This window comes from Phyllostomus discolor, chromosome 3 (assembly GCF_004126475.2).
Source record: "Phyllostomus discolor isolate MPI-MPIP mPhyDis1 chromosome 3, mPhyDis1.pri.v3, whole genome shotgun sequence".
NCBI lineage: Eukaryota > Metazoa > Chordata > Mammalia > Chiroptera > Phyllostomidae > Phyllostomus > Phyllostomus discolor.
The window spans coordinates 173,626,199-173,646,211 of NC_040905.2; the positions used below are offsets into that span (position 1 = coordinate 173,626,199).

The window sequence follows — 20,013 nt, forward strand, 5'->3', positions numbered from 1 at the left end:
TGACTATAATAAGAAATGTTTAGAATTTTGAAATGACATTTCTAATTTTTGTTCTAGCAGATATCATGACATAAATCAAAGTATTCTTTGAGTTTTCTTAATCTTAACAATAATTGAAACCACACCCATTCTGTTTTGGCCAACATGACTTTCCTTAAAGAGAAAGTTGACTTAAAACAGAAATTTCAGATGCTCAAGGTGAATACTTTAACTAAACAAAAGAATACCCTTTTCATAAATAGTAAGTTGTCTGGCCATTTTCTGGTTTGCATCGGGATATAACTTCATTATAGATAGAATCAGTTTAATTATGTTAATGGAACATTCAAATTGCCTTGTAAGTATTGACTGATTTCAAATTATCTGCTGGTAATGGTGGTATGTGTATGTGCACATATACAAACACATAGAGCAAATTGGCTTCACTGGGGCCATGCCTATTTGATTACCACTAACTTTGGAGTCCAATCTTTTCTTAATGAGCTTATGTCAAATAAACCAACGCCTCCTCATTTCCTCCACCTGCCCATCCCTTAGTGCAGACAAATGAAATTATTAGGCAAGGGAGATAGGCTTCCTCATTGCTTTAAGTGAATGGCAATTTGAAAATAGGGAAAGTTCAAGCAGTTTCCTCATGCATGAGCTGCCTATAGAGAGTCTGCAATTCCAGAGCAACAAATGCAAAGGCAGAGAGATGTTAAAGCGAGTGATTCAGCCAAATTTTAGACATTTTAAAACACAAAAAAGAGAAGCATTTAAATTTAAACCTAAATGCTTCTTGCTTTAAAGGCTTATAGCTGGTGGAGTTTTCAGTAGGCTTATGGTTTGTGATTAGGGTTTTATATTTAATTCACTCTATTTCACCTTGTTTTTAACTATTCTTAAATTGCTTGATGTTTCCTTTGAAAGGGAAGAAATGTGTGAACAATATTAGACTGAAAAGATGTGTTCACTTCCGGCCAAGATGAAGGCATAGGTGGATGCACCGTACCTCCACACACAACCAAGATTGGAACAACAACAATTTAGAGGCAGAATAACACCCAGAACTGATAGAAAATTTATCTGAATGGAAGTCGGACAGCCAAGAACTTGAAATAGACCTGTTTATCCAGACTGGTAGGAGGGGCGGAGGTGAGCAGCCAGGCGCAGGTCGAGGCACTGAGAACAGGGAGAGTTGGGTGCATAAGGGCACATAAGGCGACCGGGGGCATATAAGGCATCTGGGGCACGCAAGATCGCAGCAGGTGGACCTTGAGTACACAAGCGACAGCTGGCAGACCCAGTGAGGCAGCAATTGTGGAGCAGGGCAGAGCGCGCAACCCAGGATCCCAGAAAAGGGACTGAGGTCCCACAGAGAACAGAGCTACCACCATTTTTCCCTCTCGACCCCACCCTCACATACAACATCCCAATCTAGTGACTGGGGTGCCCAGCCCTGGTGAACACCTAAGGCTCCACCCCTCACTGTAACAGGAGTGACCAGACCAAAAAAAAAAAAAAAATGGCTCAAACAGAAGAACAAATCAGTGCCCCAAAACTCATCCTTTTGAGTGATGAGGAGACAGCTAACCTATCAGATGCACAGGTCAAAACACTGGTAATCAGGAAGCTCATAGAATTGGTTGATTTTGGTCACAAATTAGATGAAAAAATGCAGGTTACCATAAAAGAAATGAAGGAAAATGCATAAAGAACCAATAGTGATGGGAAGGAAACTGGGACTCAAAACAACAGAGTGGACCACAAGGAAGAAAGAAACAACCAAACAGGAAAGAATGAAGAAATAAGAATTCAAAAAAACGAGGAGAAGCTTAGGAACTTCCAGGACATCTTTAAACATTCCAACATTCGAATTATAGGGGTACCAGAAGGGGAAGAGGAGCAACAGATTGAAAACAAATTTGAACAAATAATAAAGGAGAACTTCCCCATTCTGGCAAAGGAAATAGACTTCCAGGAAGTCCAGGAAGCTCAGAGAGCCCCAAAGAAGTTGGACCCAAGAAGAAACACACCAAGGCACATCATAATTACATTAGCCAAGGTAAAAAAGAAAATGGAGAGAATCCTAGAAGCAGCAAGAGATAAGGGGACAGTCACCTACAAAGGAGTTCCCATCAGACTGTCAGCTGATTTCTCAAAAGAGACCTTACAGGCAAGAAGGGGCTGAAAAGAAGTATTCCAGGTCATGAAAGACAAGGACCTATATCCCAGATTACTCTATCCAGCAAAGCTTTCATTTAGAATGAAAGGGCAGATAAAGTGCTTCTGAGATAAGGTCAAGTTAAAGGAGTTCATCATCACCAAGCCCTTATTTTATGAAATGTTAAAGAGACTTATCTAAGAAAAGAAGATAAAAAAAAAAACATGTATAGTAAAAGGACAGAAAACTCACAATTATTAACAACCACACCTAAAGCAAAACCAAAAGAAACTAAGCAAACAACTAGAACAGGACCAGAACCACAGAAATGGAGATCACATGGAGGGTTAGCAACAGGGGAATGGGAGGAGGAGAGAGGGGGAAAAGGTACAGAGAATAAGTAGCATAGATTGTAGGTAGGAAATAGACAGGGGGAGGGTAAGAATAGTATGAAAAATGTAGAAGCTGAAAAACTTATAAGCATGACACATGGACATGAACTAAAGGGGAGGAAGTAGGTGGGAGAGGGTGTACAGGGTGGAGGGGAGTGAAGGGGGGAAATGGGACAACTGTAATAGCATAATCAATAAAATATATTTAAAAAAAGATGTGTTCAAGCACAGGTTATCCACAGCAGAATAGAGACCAGAATTAAGAAAGGACCTCATATCTCCCATTTCTTGAATCTGAGACCAACGTTTTTCTTCTTTAAAGTGGCAGTAAGAGAATCAGAAATGATGGTCATGAAACACTAAAAGAGCTTGAAAAGTACAGAATCTCTTCAACACAAATTAGATAATGAAAAATTTAGTTGCCACTGTAGGCTCTATATCTAATCAATTAAGGTGATGAGGTGATTACAAGTTTTTTTTTAAAAAGCAGTAAAAATTGGAATAAAGAAATAATTGATGCTTTGGGCTGCCAGATATTGTAAGGACTTGAAAAATAGTCCTAACTCTAGGGTCAAAATTGCAAATCTTTTCTTGATTGAGCTGAACTTTACAAGCCCCATAACACTAAGGAATAAGTATACCTGTAGTGATAATACATGTAGTGATAATAAATTTAAGAATAATAGCCATTAGTCAGCACTGAGTTTTTAATTGTATTGCTTATGCTATTATAGTTGTTCCTGATTTATCTCCCTTTTCCCATCTCCCCCAGCCCCACCCATTCCCCTCCCTTAGTCAATCCCTATATCATTGTCTATGTCCATGAGTCATGCATCAATGTTCTTCGGCTAATTCTTTCACCATCTTTCGTCCAGTCCCCGCTTCTCTCAGACAGCTATCAGTCTGTCTCATGTGTCTATTGCTTGTGTTTCTATTTTTTGTGTTATTTTGTTTATTAGATTCCACATATAAGTGAGATCATGTGGTGTTTGTCTTTCATTGACTGGCTTATTTCACTTAACATAATATTCTCTAGGTCCATCCATGCTGTCACAGAAGGTAAGAGTCCTTCTTTTTTGTTTTTACTGCAGAATAGTATTCCATTGTGTAAATGTACCACAGCTTTTTATCCATTCATCTACTAATAGGTACTTAGGCTGTTTCCAGATCTTGGCTATTGTAAATAACGCTGCTAGAAACATAGGGGTAAGTATACTTATTTTGTACTGGTGTTTCAGAATTTAGGATATATTCCCAGAAGTGGAATTGCTGTTCAAAAGATAGTTCCATTTTTAATTTTTTGAGGATACTCCATACTGCTTTCCAGCATTGAGGGAGTTTTTTTGGATACTGTGTTATTTAAGGTATTTCAATATGATACTATATAATCTACCAGAGTTGTAATAATTTAAAGAGTATTCTATTATATTTATAGAAAGCATTTGATTATTTAAAAGAATAATATTAGGCCCTGGCTGGTGTAGCTCAATGGATTGAGCCTGGGCCTGCACACCAAAGGGTCGCCGGTTTGGTTCCCAGTCAGGGCACATGCCTGGGTTGCAGGCCAGGTCCCTGATAGGGAGCGCACAAGAGGCAAACACACATTGATCTTTCTCCTTCCCTTCCCCTCCCTCTAAAAATAAATAAATAAAACCTTTAAAGAAAAGAATAATATTAATTTAATTTATAACTTAAGGTTTCTGAGGTCTATTGGAGTGTCTTAAATGCTTAGCTTTTTTTGCCAACTTTGTCAGGGGGTTGAAATACTTGAGGATACTCAGGTTTTTAATATGTGTAAATATGTTTTTTAATGTTTGAAGGAAATCTAATTATTTAATTCACTGATTTAATAAATGGAGTTAATTTAGTAGAAAATTAAAATGCAATCAAAGAATTAAGTGAAATACATAGTTATTTTTATATAAAAATGGCTAAATTTTTTTAAATTAAAATGAACACTAAAGGCTTAGGAAAACCAGGTTTTTCCATTTTTCAACTTTAATAAACTCAATATCAATTAAAACAAGAAGCTTTAAAAGTTTGTCTGCTCACAGAAAAGCCCCTGTCCAATAACTGCAAACTCGGTCTCAGAAAATACAGGAGAGCATGTCGTGTGTCACGATGTTGATGATGGTGCAGGAATGAGAGACACAGACGCAGCGTTGCCCGCCACTGACCGATAACAGCATCACATTCAATTCCCCTTCCCCGTTCTCCATTTTGACTTTTCTGTCTTAGAATTACATATGCTTTGGAAAGAACTCTCAGACATATTGTTGAATATTGAAAATCTAAATGCAAAACAAAATGCATAATATTTTTTTAACTAGGATACCAGTTTGGCTGCTATGAACAGGAGTCCCATCATTCATCATTCAGGGCTAATATGGCAGCTTCATGGAATCGTGGACGTGGGCCTTTTCTACCTTGTTGGCTTTGCGTTGTCAGCATGGACTTCCTTCTCTTTGTAAAAGATGGTTGCTCCAGCTCCCGCCACTAAAGTCAGCATCCTTCTACAGAAGGAAAGTAAGCTTCCTTTCCTTTTAAGGTCAAAACTCAGAAATTGCTTATATTACTACAGGTTTACATCCCGGGGGCCATACATTAGTCAAATGGCCACACCTAGTAGCAGGCAAGCTGGGAAATATGTAGTCTTTGGAAGGTGTCCATGTGCCCAGAAAATACTTCTGGTATTACAGGAGGAAAGAACAGATATTCAGAAGACAGCTAGCCACTCTAATACAAATATGCCAGTTTTTTAAGTTAAAAAAATATGTACATATAAAGAGCATTCATTTTTGTGCATAAGAAAATCTGGAAGCCTAGGAAACAAATAAGATACCTGAAACAAATCATTGGTTCCAGAGCATCAGCTCAGAGTCCAATGTCAGTATGTAATGACGTTTTGTTCACCTAAAAGTGAATGTTCAAAAAGAACAAATAGGAGGGAAAATGGAGACAACTGTACTTGAACAACAATTAAAAAAATAAACAAAATGAAATAAATAATAAGACAATAAACAACAAGTGCTGGTAAGGATAAAAAAATTTAAAAATAGAAAGAATAGTGAGTCATAAAAGCATATTTATTCAATTTAAAGTGTTATTCTCTATTAAAAATAAGCTCTTTCTACTTTTTGAAGTTAAAATATTCTTTCTTTAATGTGACAATGTTGATACTAACTGCTAATATATTTGTGCATTCAGAAATGTTTATGAAACACCCAGGTGCTATACAAAATGCTGAGGACTCACTGGTTCTCATCGTCCCTACACTCATCCAGTTTGGAATCCAGCAGGGGAAACAGTCAATACAGTATCTGAAATAGTTTCAAACTAGGATAAGCACTGTTTTTCAAAGGAAATGTAGAATGGGCTATGGGGGAATATTCTGAGGAGACTTTAAATATTCTGAGGAGTCAGAAATATTTGAGAAGAGATATTTAAGCTACATTCTGAAAATAAGTAGCAGTTAGCTAGAAGACTAGTAAGGAAGCGCAATGTAGAAGATGGATTGGCATGTGAAGAGACGTAAGAAAGAAGAGTTTGGCCAATTGAAAGTCCTAAAAGAAGGCCCTGTGGCCAAAAATGAATTATCACAGAAAATAATGGCAGAGGGGTAGCAGGGGACAGGCAGAGAGTCCCACAGGCCATGTGCAAATTTGAGATTCATACCCAAGGACAATGGGAAGGCATAAGTTCTGAGCAAGAAAATAATCAGCTTTATGTTTTTAAATGATCACTCTGGCCATAGTGTAGAGAATGGATGGAGTAATCCAGACAAGAGGTAGGAAGAAAGTAGGATGGCAAATAGGGCGGCAAGAATAGGGCACAGTAGAGATTTGGCCTCTTGCGGTAGATTCTGTTGAGACGGTGGCTCTGGGAGACAGAAGCAGGACCATGATATCTCTCTGTCTCTCTCTCTCTGTCTTATTGTTGTTTGAGTAGAGTTGTCTCCATTTTCCCCCACCAGTCCCCCCCACCCAACCATCCCCCCTTCCCACCCTCGATCCTACCCCTCCTTTGGCTTTGTCTATGTGTCCTTTATACATGTTCCTGAAAACCCTCCCTTCTCCCCTGCCCTGTTATGCCCTCCCACCTCCCCTCTGGTTACTGTCAGTTTGTTCTTTATTTCAATGTCTCTGGTTATGTTGCTTGCTAGTTTGTTTTGTTCATTAGGTTCCTCTCATCGGTGAGATCATATGGTATTTGTCTTTAACCACCTGGCTTATTTCACCTAGCATAATCCTCTCTAGATCCATCCATGCTCTTCTGAAGGACTTCTTCCTTCCTTCCCTTCCCTTCCCTTCCCTTCCTTCCCTTCCCTTCCCTTCCCTTCCCTTCCCTTCCCTTCCCTTCCCTTCCCTTCCCTTCCTTCCTTCCTTCCTTCCTCCTTCCTCTTCCTTTCTTTCTCTTTCTCTCTTTCTCTCTTCCTCTCTTCCCTCTCTTCCCTCTCTTCCCTCTCTTCTTTCTTTCTTTCTTTCTTTCTTTCTTTCTTTCTTTCTTTCTTTCTTTCTTTCTTTCTTTCTTTCTTTCTTTCTTTCTTTCTTTCTTTCTGCTGTATAGTACTCTACTGTGTAAATGTACCACAGTTTTTCAATCCACTCATTTACTGATGGGCATTTAGGTTGCTTCCAACACTTGGCTCTTGTAAGCTGTGCAGCTATGAACACTGGGGTGCATAGGTTCTTTGGATTGGTGTTTCAGGGTTCTTAGAGTATAGCCCCAGCAGTGGAATTGCTGGGTCAAAAGGCAGTTCTATTTTTAGTTTTCTGAGGAAATTCCATACTGTTTTCCACAGTGGCTACACCAGTTTGCATTCCCACCAACAGTGCACTAGGGTTCCCTTTTCTCCACAACCTCTCCAACACTTGTTGCTTGTTGATTTGTTTATGATGGCCTTTTTGACTGGTGTGAAGTGGTATCTCGTTGTGGTTTTAATTTGCATCTCTCTGATGGTTAGTGATGCCTAACATCCTTTTGTATGTCTCTGGGCCCTCTGTATATCCTCCTTGGAGAAGTGTCTGTTCAGGTAGAAGCAGGACCATGATTAAGAACCAGGGCTCTGGAGTCAGGCTGCCTGAGTTCAAACCATAGTTCTACTCTGGCTGGTAAACCTTGTCCTGGGGCCTCAATTGCCTCAGCTGTAGAATGGAGAGGGTGATACTCACTGTACCCCAAAGCACAGTGAGGAATAGGTGAGATCATTCATTTCAAGTGTCTAAAATAATGATTAGATATATAATGTTACTAATATAATTTATTACTATTATTAAATGTTATTATTACCATTTCCATCTCTGGTGTTAGCTGTAGAAGAACGAGTCAAGAAAGACTGTTGCTTCTGGTCTGGGCACCTGGGTGGTGAATGGTACCCTTTACTGAGATAAGAAAGATAGGTAGAAACGCATGACTTGGGGAGAATGGAAAAGCCTTCCATTTTGTTCAATGTGTTCAATTTTGGATATGTTAAAAAATAGGTGATAATCATGTCTAAAATCACTTTTTTACATGAATATATTAAAATACATTTAACATTCTTACTTGGCATTTTTTTTTAATGAATAGTCCCACTTTGTTTCCCTTCCCAATTTTTATAAACAAACTCAAAATTCCCAAATCTGAAAATTGCTTTAAGATTTTATTTATTTATTTGTTTGTTTGTTTATTTATTTATTTTTAGAGAGAGGTGAAAGGTGGGAGAAAGAGAGGGAGAGAAACATCAATGTGTTCCTCTCATGCACCTCACTACTGGGGACCTGGCCTGCAACCCAGACATGTGCCCTGATTGGGGTTCGAACCAGCAACCTTTTCGTTCACAAGCCAGCACTCAATCCACTAAGGCATACCAGCCATGGCAAAACCACTGATTTAAGTAACAGCAATTATAAAGATTTATATCAACAAAAGCAACATGTTTATATATGGAGCACATAACTTCTTATCACTTCAAATATCCCTTTAGTGCAATATGAGATTATTATTTCTGCTAGCTGCACAAAAAGAGGCCAATTTCATATGAAATTTGCTCAGATAATGAATAGCATGGCTCTTAACACATTACATTAGGTCTTAAACATCAGGGGAATTGAGTCCTTGCAATTACTGATTCCCGTTTTGGAATTTCCAGATTTCTTATTCATAAAATTAATTGCGAGATTGGCCTCTAAAGTCACAAGATCTAACTCCTTTATTTTATAGAGAGATCTATATATAATTAGAAGAGCTACATAAAGACCATGAGAAGTTATGATTTTTTTCTAATTATTTCAGAGTAAAACAATAGAGAAGAACAATCGGCAAACTTCTCAACTATAGTCCCAGTTACATATCTAAATTCTATCCTGTATGGGAATGACTCTTTATGGAAATACAATGACTATTTTCCAAGTATCACTTCAGTCCTGGGACCCAGGCTTAATTTTTATATTTTGAAACCACTAATCTAGATATAAATATGTATTCAAAAAGAGTAATTAGCCAAGATATTGGACATTTTTAAAAAGATCAATTTTGGGATTTTCTACTTTGTCTTTCTTAAAGAACCAGCCTATGCCTATCTTCCTTTCATGAACCTTCCCAGACCATCCCAAACAGCAGGGATCTCCACCTCCTCTAAGAAAATCTTCATACTTGTCATCCGCTATTTCATGTAAACCACTGCATAGAGAACAACCGACATTTTCGTTCAACCAACATTTGAGCTTAGCTGTGCGCTCAGCACTGTGGGATCAATGGTGAGCAAACCCCACAGAAAGTTCAAAGTCTCATTTGAAATTCTCCCTAAACTTATCTATTGCCCGGATGTGGCCCATCCAGTTATGCAGGCATTGGAGTTCTCACGACATTTGGTTGCTCTTATTTTTTTTCTTACCCTGCATTGTATATAACAGTCCCTCTAAATCTAGGAAGCAACCCTTTTCAAAGTTTTATATAATAACTCAAAGTAGAACCCTGTGAGCTAATGGTAATACAGAGAGGTTTCTTCCCTAATCTAATTTCAGCATGGAAATTGGTCTCATGAAATTAAATACAATGTCAATAATTGGAAGAGTTTTGCTTTATTTTAATATGTACTATTTGATTGGGAGGAAGAGAAATAAATTACCTTATATCCTTGATTTCAAGATTTTTGCGACATGAATGAACATTTTAAGTCAAACTGCTTTTGCAACAAAGTGTACATTTAACTATGGTGGTTGTTGGTTTCCTGAAAAAGCTGTTTTCAAGTCAATGACAAACCTTAAAATCAGTGTTGCCTTAGAAACAACGCAATTCAACATGAAGACTTAGACTGATTTGATGAAAGAGTGGGTTGGCGCTCACAGACTGGACATCTGGCCTCGGTTCTACTGCCAATTAGCTACTAAGCCCCAAGCCCCGTGACATCTGTCGAGTCTCTTCACTGCTCTGGACCTTCTCTACCCAATTCATAACATGAAGTTCTGCACTTGTGTTCCTCATAGTCTCTGTGGTAAGGAATCAATTTTTAAAACCTCCCCCTCAGTGGCAGACTCTTGCGTTCATGAGACACAGTAAAAATACCCGTTCATGGCACAGCCATAGTAAATTGCTACGAAAGCTTCTAGATGTGCACTCCCTGTGCCTGTCTTTGTGAACAGGCTGGCCTGCGCCTCCGGCTGTATTTGGAGGGGCACTGACTTCAGCTACTGGGAATTAGACCGCCATGCAGGTTAGATGATGACTCTAAACCTTATTTACCACCTTCTTTTACTTGATTCTGTTCAGTAATACAAGTAGCTTATACTCCCCAATTACCAAGTAGCTGAGCAGAAGGAACAATTCTGGCAATCAGTTATTCAAAAGGAAGGTGTTATTTGTGGAAAATTTGAGAGCGCAGCGGCATAGTTAATCCATTTGTGGGTCGCTGACAACTAACATTCCAGAAGACGTCTTTCAGGCAGAATAATAAAAGATAAGTGTTCTCTTTTCCTCTTATTAAAACAATAAAAAATATGAAAATTTATCAGTTGCTTAAAAAAGACTTGACAACCAGGAATATTAATCACCCATAGGCTGGAATTACCAGCCAATGTTTCCTGGAGGGTGAATTTTACGAGAGAAGACTGATATATGGGAGCTCTTCCTAGAATACGCTTCCTCCTCACCACTTATTTCATGATAGAAAGTTAACTACTTAATGGTTATTAGCCACAAAGCCATGGCAATTTAAGGAGAACAACTTTTTTAGTAATACATCAGAGTGCAAGAGTGCATGCAAATGTGACCACTTGCTGGTTTCGTAAGGACTCTGGCCATGGTAAATCATAGGCATGCACTTGCTCTACCTCTTTGCCCACCAATTTGGGTACAAGGCCAAAAGACCCCTAGAAATTACCCAGCTCAGACTCTGAAGACCCTTCATCAAGTTCTTCAACTTCAAAAAACAGAGCATTCCCTAGGCAGGGCAGGCCCAAGGGTCTCCTGGAGAACTGCTGAAAGATGGGAATGTCTGCCTGAGAGCCTAGAGCGACGACAATCAGAGGCTGTCCTGTCCTGAGCACCAGGCCAATGCTATCCCACAGAGGTTCTCACCCTGAGCATGTATCAGGATCACCTGCCCAGCTTATTAATACAGATTGCTGGCCCCATTCCAGAATGTCTGTTTCACAGGGCCTGAGAGTACACTTCTAACAAGTTCCTGGGAGATACCAATGCTGATGCTACTGGTCCTAGAAACACACTCTGGGAACTATTGGTATAAAAAATCTGATGACAGAATTGGGAAGACCTCAGAAGTTACCTAATCCAAACCTCTCATTTTAAAAGTAAGAACCCTGGGGCTCAAAGGAAAAGTGTTGCTCATTGTCATATATCCAACACTCAGAGGCTACACATACACACACACACACACACACACACACACACACACCGAAGAAAGAAACTTGGGTCTCCAGAGCCTTAATGCACTGTTCACTTCATGATTCTGTTATGACTATACATCAGGAGCCTGATCTCTGAGAAGAAAGGGTACCAGCAGGGGCTTCATGCTTTTGACCCTCCTACCCACATGTCCTCCTAGGAGCTACATGCAAGTTTTCTCAGTGACCTTGTAATGGCAGGTAGGTGTTCTGGGCCCAGACAGGGGGTTGGCAGCACAGTGGGCACTACCTCTTGCCCAAACCCAGAGAACATGTTCTCACCACTGTACACGCTGCCTCTCCCCAGCTTCCTGCCAGCTGGGCACAATCAGATGGGCTGAGATTTTGAAAAGTGGCACAAGGATGCAGGAGATAGTCACAGATTATTTGCAGCGGTGCAGTGGAGGTAAGTGTCCAGCGCAAGGCTCAGTGGCTGTCGGGATGGCAGAGTGGCTGGCTGTGAGCTTGACAGTCTGACCTGATACCAGTGTCAAAACTCCCTTGGATTCTGCCCTTTGGCTGAGCCTGTTCTGCAATTCCCATCTATTCTATGTGCTTCCTTCTTCCCTTCCAATAAATTATTCTTCTGTTCAAATGGTCTGCAACCAAGAACCCCAGCCAACATGATAGCCCATTAATTTCCTCAGCACAGAGAGCCAACTGCTCCTGAGGAAAGTGAGGGCTGCCGCAGAGGCTCCTGCGGGGACTCCCGCTTTGAGAGCTCATCGATTCCCCCTGACACACTTTGATTCCTTGGACAGTGTCCGCAGCAGGCTACTTGAGTTCCAGGGAGCTCCCTCTACCCCATACCCCCACCCCACCCCAGGCCATGTCTGTGAGGCACTGCCCTTGGCCAGAAGTGACTGACCCAGGAGTTTGCCCTGACCCAGAGCAGACCTCAGGCTCTCACAGGGGGCAAGGAAGGCCCACAGGGCCCTCAGGCTGGGAAAGGAGGAAAGCCAGGTCATGCTGATGGTGGTGCCCCAGCACTGCCCTGGCACTTGCTCTTCCCCAGTCTTCATTACTCAACTCCTTTATTTTCATGAGATGCCCTGGTGAGCATCCTTCAATAAAGGCCCCATTGGCCTGAATTTCACCCTCTGTCTTTGGTATTAATATAATATCTCCTCTATACTGACTCACTGACAACCTCTCTTTCTCTGCCTTCTCAATCTAGTTACCTTTCTCCCTGCAGCCCCACACTTAGGAGCTCATACAAGGTAAGCTTTTCCCTTGTAATTCGGGTATCATGGGAAAAGGGAAAACAAAAAGTGATCTAGGCTAGAAGGCATCCTTTAAAAAAAAGAACCTCTGGAGGGTTAAGACATTTTTTTACATTGCTTTTTAATCAAACCTCACTGTCAGATCTTTCCATTTCATAATTTGCTCACAACCTCAAACTCTCATCCTCTAACTACATGCTTTAGATATGTGATCCTTCGGGTACTTGATATTAGTGATTGATTTGAATTACTGGACTTGATATCTTTGTTTCAGGAGACTTAAGCATCTTAAAAGAAAAGGTGCAGTTCTCCACTAAAAGAAACCAAGGCCCTGTAGAGAAATAGCTGATTCCCAGACCTGGAAGGAGGTACAGGATGAGCCTGTAGTAACTAGTTATGCCTGAAAGTAGGAAGTGCTCAAGGAAACGATGGGGGCTTATCACGGTGACAGAGGAACCAGCTAGATGGGGATCTCAGTGCACAAATCGGATGCAATTTGAGCACCAACATGATTAAATAGAATAATGGAGTAAAAACCATTGGTTTCCAAAAAAAACAAAAACCCTAGGGATTCATGAGTTTGGGGGGTAATAAATAAATACATAAATAAGTAGGAGCACAGGGAAGGTTGTTATAGTGGAATGCCTGGTGCCAGCTGGTAAATGTGGAAATAGTGTTGAAGCTGGGAAATCATCACTTTGCAGCCGCTAGTTACAAATTGGATCAGGAATTATCTATGTTGATACAAAATCTAGAGGGATATTTTGATGAGGAGCAGAATATTTGCATGGTCTTAGAAAGTATCTCCCCATGAAACTGTTCAACAATAGAGAAAACAAGTGGGTGCGGGCGATCACTTAGTAGTACCAGTGAGGGACGGACAGACACAGGGTGCCTCTAGAGGTGACCCCTGGGAAGGACACCCATCACTTACCCAAAATTCCAGTCAAGAATATATCATTGGAATCTCTAAGTACAAGAAAATCATTAGACAAACCCCAATTGAGAAGTGTTCTATTAAAAAGTTAGAGGGTTTAACAAAGAAAGAGAGAAGAAAGAAAAGGAAAAGGGGACGATATTCTTCAAAAATGTAAAGTCACAAAAGCGATGACAGCCTGTGAAAGTGTTCCAGAGTAGAAGAAACTAAATATGTACACATATATGAGAAGTGATACATACATAACTTACTGTCAAGCATTTCAGAAAAACTAAAGGGAACACACAAATGAGAACAAAGATGTACTAAAATTTCAATAATAGGTCAAATGGGAAAAAGTACACCTATGGATTTTGGCACTATTCTTATTATTATAAACTGCTTCCAAATTTTAAAAAAATGTTTTAATGATTTGAAGGGGAGACAATGAATACAGAGGGCACAGGGAAGTTTAAGGGATGATGGAAATGTTTGTGTCATGACTGTGCTAATGCTTACACAACTGTTCACATTTGTCAAACTGCACACTTAAAATTGGTGACTTTTGTTGTAGGTAAATCATACCTCAACACACCTTACTTGAAAAGGTAAAAGAAAAGTGAAAGTCCATTTCTGAAAGGCTCTGTGTTTGTTTAAAGGCAGAAAGGAGACAGGGAGAACTTTCATTTGTCTTGTGATAGGCTCTAGGGACCGCTGTGTCATGGGTGGGAGCGGGCTACCTGGTGAGGCTGGTTGATTCCAGTCTGGGTGGGCATAAGCCACAGACAAAACCTCATGGTCTCCCTTTCTGAAGTATATCATGGCACAAAAACTTAAGCACTTTTTTGCATTAACAGTTATTTTGTAGTGAACATAATATTCACATAAATGGTTAAGATAAAACACCAAAACTCAATGAAATCTGCCCCCAAGGGGTCCTTCATTTTATCCCAGAGCCTGAGAACATCACTTACTGTCCTCAGAGGTGGCTCTTGATAGTCAGGGGTTCTTGCATGTGTCCCACCCAAGCCACACACCCCCCCATGTGATTGCATCAGCACCCCTCCTTCCCCATCTTTCAAGGCCCTACTCAGAGGATCCCTCCCACCCCTGAGGGATGCCTTTCACACTTGGTAGTCTCTGTTCATGACCATCCTCCTCATAACAGTTACCTGTGAAAAAGCAACTCAAAGTCAACTTGGAAATGACCCTCAGCACTGAACACCATGCCCAGCACTTCGGAAAAGCTTTTGGATTAAACTAAGCAAAAAGGAACGTGGGTATACTTACCATTTCATTCCTTTTCTTCTTCACAGAGTTAGGGAATTCTGTCACCTTCTACTGAGAAACCCATACTATCTACGCCATTTTCACTAATGGACTTCCAGCCCAGAAACACAGCCTTAAAATGGGATTTTGGGACCTCCCAGTGCTTACCACAGGCTGTGTTCTTACACTGCATGTACAGAAAGAGGAGGCAGAGTAAACCCACCCCATGTACACCTCAGCCCAGGCCCTTTGCCTGGTCTGCATTGTGAATGGGGGGACATGGAGTAAAAAATAATAAATAAATAAAAAGTAAAAAGTAAAAAAAAAACCAGAAACGGGATTTTGTTATAACCAATGTAATAAGACTTTCTGAGACTCAGATTTTCAACTCTTTGTTACAAGGAGGAAGAGACCCTTTAAAATGACCTTATTGCACAAAACAAAACAAAAACATAAAAACAGTGGGGGAGACTCAAAGCACCACCAGGACTATTTGGACAAACTGCTACACTACTGACAACTGAGCAACTAACGTGGAAAGCCACACAGTCTTGGTGAAAAACGGAGCCATGAGAGCTGACACCAAGTGCTCACTGCCAAACAAAGTGGAGAGAGGTTAGTCCACAGCTAAGAAGGGGGGAGCCAGGGTTTGAACCCAAGCAGTCTGGCTTAAGAACTTGCATTTTAGCCCTGGCTGGTGTAGCTCAGTGGATTGAGCGTGGGCTGGGAACCAAAGTGTCCCAGGTTCGATTCCCAGCCAGGGTACATTCCTGGGTTGCAGGCCATAACCCACAGCAACCACACATTGATGTTTCTCTCTCTCTCTCTCCCTCTCTCTCTCTCTCTCTCTCTCTCTCTCTCTCTTTCTCCCTCCCTTCCCTCTCTAAAAATAAAATAAATAAAATCTTTAAAAAAAAAAAAAGAACCTGCATTTTTAACTCCTATACCCACATAATTTCAACTCCAATTCCCCAGTAAACATTCTTTCCAGACCGTTCCAGCATGAGGTCTGCATCCAAAATTAAGACTCAACCTGATTAACAACACTTAACCAAGCCTCATTTAATGCTAAAAATCAACAAAAGATTATATTTCTCTCCATTTAATTTCTATTGTCCAGCCACTTTCTTCTCACACTGAAGAGTGCTTATGAGCTTTCTCACTGGAACTCCTGTTGGCCCTACTTTTACCTGTGGAACTGATAAGGATTTTCTTTCTACTAAAGTTGAGCCTCTTCTTTGTTTTCAACCTCCCTTCTCTGAGACCAGCTAGACATCTTCCAATGACTAGCTCTAACGAGACCACAGCTTTATCTTTCCCGTGGATGCTGACCTATACTTGTATTACGTACAGACAGGATACGGACTGAGCCATCGATGCACTTCAGAAACATCCTCAGATCACATAGCAGCAAAAGCATGCTTCTTTGTGAAAGAGCTGGTGGCTTTTCAGGCCAGTCCACACTTGAAAGACACAAGATCCTACAGTCCCATTTGCAAACTGGAGCTTTCACCTGAGGTATCTGAGCAATGGCTCACCTCCACCTACTACAGAGGCTCAGGTGAATGAACTTTGCACTCGAACTGCCTGACTTCAAACAAAATAGCATACCCTTCCCTGATGCCTGTGTTTTCTGAGTCATTGACGACTCCTCTATTTTGAGAAAAAATGGAAGTGCACCCTACTCCCTTAAAGACTGAAAGAAATCAGAGGTTTTGAAGTCCATCCTTTGGGGCTTCTGGACAGCTCCATGTAGCTTGGAAACAATGTCTAGCAATTTCTGAGTGACTGGCACCAACACAAAGAGCTAGTCACAGCTGGGCCTGATGAAAATGGGGGTCCTGGGAGGTCAGGCAGTCCTGCCTCAAGGGGATGGGAAGAGGGTTGGGGCAAGGGCCTGGGAAGATGAAGAATGATTCTAGTTGTCAGGATTAAATTCTGCTTCCAGGGCAAACAATTTATCTCTGCACATTCCTCCCCTAGTCTGAGTGTAAATGCAAGCATTTTACTGCAAACAAATAGGCTTATTACCAATATAGTATAGCTCAGATTACTGCTTCATTTTTCATACAAAGAGCCAGCATCTGCCAAGATCCTGGTGTATTCCAGACACTGTACTTCTTACACTGACACAATCAAAATAATTCAAAATGAAAGAGGGTTCAGCCTGTCCTTGACAAGAAAAAGTGTGCAGCTAAAGCCAAGGCTGCCCCTATCATTTATGGGGTCAGGGGCAAGAATACAAATGGAGGCCCACATAATTGCTACTTTAAAATGCTAATCAAACTAGCAAACTGTCACATAATCCTCCTCCCTTGACAAATGTAGCTTTATGACCACCTGGAGTCCAGGTATGATTTAGAATTCTCAGACCCTTCCGAGTTGCAGGCCAGAGAGGAAAAAGCAACTCTGGCAATTCGTGAATTCCTTCCCTTCCCTACCCAGCCTCCTTCCCTCCCCAGGGAGGCCTCTGGGGCATCCTGTGGGCCCTCAGCCCACATTTGCAAGATAGTCCACAACCTGGCACACCTGCTCCTTTGGGCACTCCTCAGGGATGGAGTCTGCCCTCTCTGCTTGTGAAGGCCCTGAAAGCAAGCTGGGGGATTTTAGGCAGGGAATTCCACGGGCGTCTGGGACTTGAAGGTCAACAGGGATTCTGGGTGGGCAGGCCACTTCACCCCGCAGACACTTAGCACAGTGGGGGGAGGGGACACAGTGTGGGGAAGCTTACACCCTGCCCTCTAAACCCTGGAAATAAGTGTAAGAGATTTGTTACTCAGGTTCAAGGCAAAACAGACTAAAAGCCTTCTCTGTTTTATTCTAACTACATCAACTTTCTTTCTGGAGGAAGATTCCTTATATCAAAGACAAACTGGTGTGAGAGAGGAGTCCTGTCTGGAAGGGATGAAAGAAAAAGCTGAAATACTTGCTGCTAGCTGCTCTGTTCCTCAAACGGCAAATGGATTGAACAGGGTTACTTTCCTGGGGCAAACCTTAGAAGTTCTTTCTGATGTTGAGAAAGGGTGTCCTACCTGGAGCAGGGAGACCAAAAGAGCCAAATGAAGAAGTAGCCAAAGCACCTAGGAACACAAAGCCAGAATCCTAGGGACCTCCCCACGCTGAGTCACCTGGGCAAGGAAGTTTAGGGTCTGCTGCAAACAGAAAGGCCTCCCAGGGAAGGGCCACGGGTGGCAAGTGGAGGTGGGTCACAGTGACGGAGGTGGCAAGGACCTGGGCTTCACCCACATGGTTGACCGGGTATCTGCTTTTGCCTTTTTTTGGTCAAGGCAAGCTTCCCAATTTTCTGGGCCTCCGTTTTTAACTCTCTAAGATGGAGACATTACCTGTCCGCCTGAGTTGGTGGTGATGATGCCCCTAAGAACTTAGCACAGTCCTGCACTTGGTAAGTGCTCTGTCAACAACAGTACTTACTTATTAGAACTGACAGCTGAACCCACCCTACGAATCAGGCAGTTCCCCACCACCGACCCGAACATCCAAGATGGGGTTCTGCAGAATCTGTGTGCGCTGGCGGGGTGGAAGGGGCAAGATGGGGAGGTCCAGGCTTACGGACAGAGACTAACCAGAACAGATGGGGGAAGGCACGCAGAGGTCAAGGGTCCGCGTCTCAAACCCGTTTGGGGGTAGTTGAAAGTCACCCAGCTGGAGTTGCAAAAGACAGGCGCCTAAGGCATTTGTATCGCCCCGGGATTGGAGGCGGGGATCCGAACGAGGGAAAGGCCGGGAAGGAAGGTGTCACTCACCCAGCAGGAGCAGCTTGAGCTCCCGGCGCGCGTCCTTCTTGTCCCGGCGAAGCTGCCGCTCGATCTCTGCGCTGATACGTTGCGACTCCTTCTCCTCCGCTGACAGGCAGCAGCAGCCCGCCATGGTGCTCGCTGCAACCGACGGGGCGGTGCGGCCCGGAGCGCCCGGATCTTTCTCCCGGCCGCTCGCTGGGCCGACCCGCGACGGGCGCCCGGTTTCGGAGAGAAAAGAGGGGGGCCGACTTGAGTTTCAGAGTAAGAGGCCTGTACCTTCGGGTTCAATCTCTCCTCCCGGTGGGCTCCGAGGCAGGGGTTAAGTCCCAAGCGCTGGCACTGATCAAGTGCAACCCGGGATCCGGGCTCACGCAGCCTGCACTCCCTCGGGGGGAGAAGAGGGAGAGCTGAGCTCAGTTGCGAATGGTGTTCGCACCAGAGGTGGACAGCCAGTCAGGGAGCGCAGACAGCACGTAAAAAGTTGGGGCGTCGGTGGCCGGTGCCGGTGCCGTGCCGGAGGGAGAGCGCGGAATCTCCCAGGCTCCGGGGAAGCCCGGGCAGGGTGCAGGCGCGGCGTCGGTCAGAAGCCAAGCTTCCGAAAACCTCAGCAATGACCGCAGACTAAGACCAACAGAGAAGGTTCCCGCTGGTGCTTACGGCTCTAAGTGCCAGGAGGAGGCGGAGCGTCTCGAACCTGCAACCCTGGCGTCTGCAGGAGTTGACCTTGGGGCACATCAAGCGATGGCGAGTGTGGGCGAAAGGGGCGAGGAGCTGGAGTGCGGACCCGCGGGTGGGGGCGGCTAGTGTCTTTGGGAGCAGCCCCCACACCTGCCTCCCTCACTGCGGCGGTCCCAGCGTGGGGAGGGCCTCCTGCCGAGGTTGCGGTGACCACCGCGCTCTGGCCTGCTCCCTGCTCAGATCCGGGTTCCGACAGGTGAGAGTTTCACTAACTCCCAGCCGCAACCTCCTCCCAGCTGCAAGAGGAGTGGAGGGAAGCCAAGCGTCCGCCGCGGGACACAGCGTACCAGAGACTAGGCTGAGCTCTCTACATTACACACCCTGGTTTCCTAACCCGGCTCCTTCAGCTTCCCGGAGGCCCCAGCCCAGCTCAGGCTTGGTCAAAGCCCACGGTCAGCTCGGTCGCCAGGTGCGGCTAGCCCTTAACCCGCTGGCACTGTGCTTAGAGAAGCAAATGCTGTTGGGTTCAGTTAAATAAGAGAAGTCCAAGAGCGGAGAGTAAATATCCTGCCAGCCCTTCCTACACTACCGGACGAGGAGGGCGGAGATGTGCGGCATGGAAAACGGCAGGCTACTTTGCATTTATGTTGGGGAAGACTCCTGCTTTGTAGAGAGAGCTGAGACGTCTCCAGCAACACCTGCAATGCTCCCTGCCCCAGCCCTGAAGCCTGACAGCCGCCTGGTAAAGAAAG

General features: G+C 43.2%; 1 protein-coding gene, 1 long non-coding RNA gene and 1 other non-coding gene across 3 annotated transcripts in view; 1 reads left to right on the forward strand and 2 right to left on the reverse strand.

The window, feature by feature from the left end:
• The window catches only part of GNA14 (G protein subunit alpha 14), a 161,876-nt gene extending 142,197 nt beyond the window's left edge, over nucleotides 1-19,679 (reverse strand). The window contains exon 1 of the mRNA XM_028530548.2: nucleotides 18,590-19,679. Within this exon, the coding sequence (XP_028386349.1) occupies nucleotides 18,590-18,713 (124 nt within the window). The 5' untranslated portion in view covers nucleotides 18,714-19,679. The remainder of the gene's footprint in view (nucleotides 1-18,589) is intronic.
• Nucleotides 6,577-15,495, reverse strand: LOC118499707. Its single transcript, XR_004902227.1, has 3 exons — nucleotides 14,980-15,495; nucleotides 11,168-11,172; nucleotides 6,577-6,607 (listed from the first exon to the last, which is right to left on the reverse strand). It is a non-coding gene; the product is annotated as an uncharacterized LOC118499707 (long non-coding RNA).
• On the forward strand, nucleotides 14,977-15,108 carry LOC114514565. Its single transcript, XR_003686080.1, has one exon. It is a non-coding gene; the product is annotated as a small nucleolar RNA SNORA51 (small nucleolar RNA).
• Nucleotides 19,680-20,013: the final 334 nt, after the last annotated feature.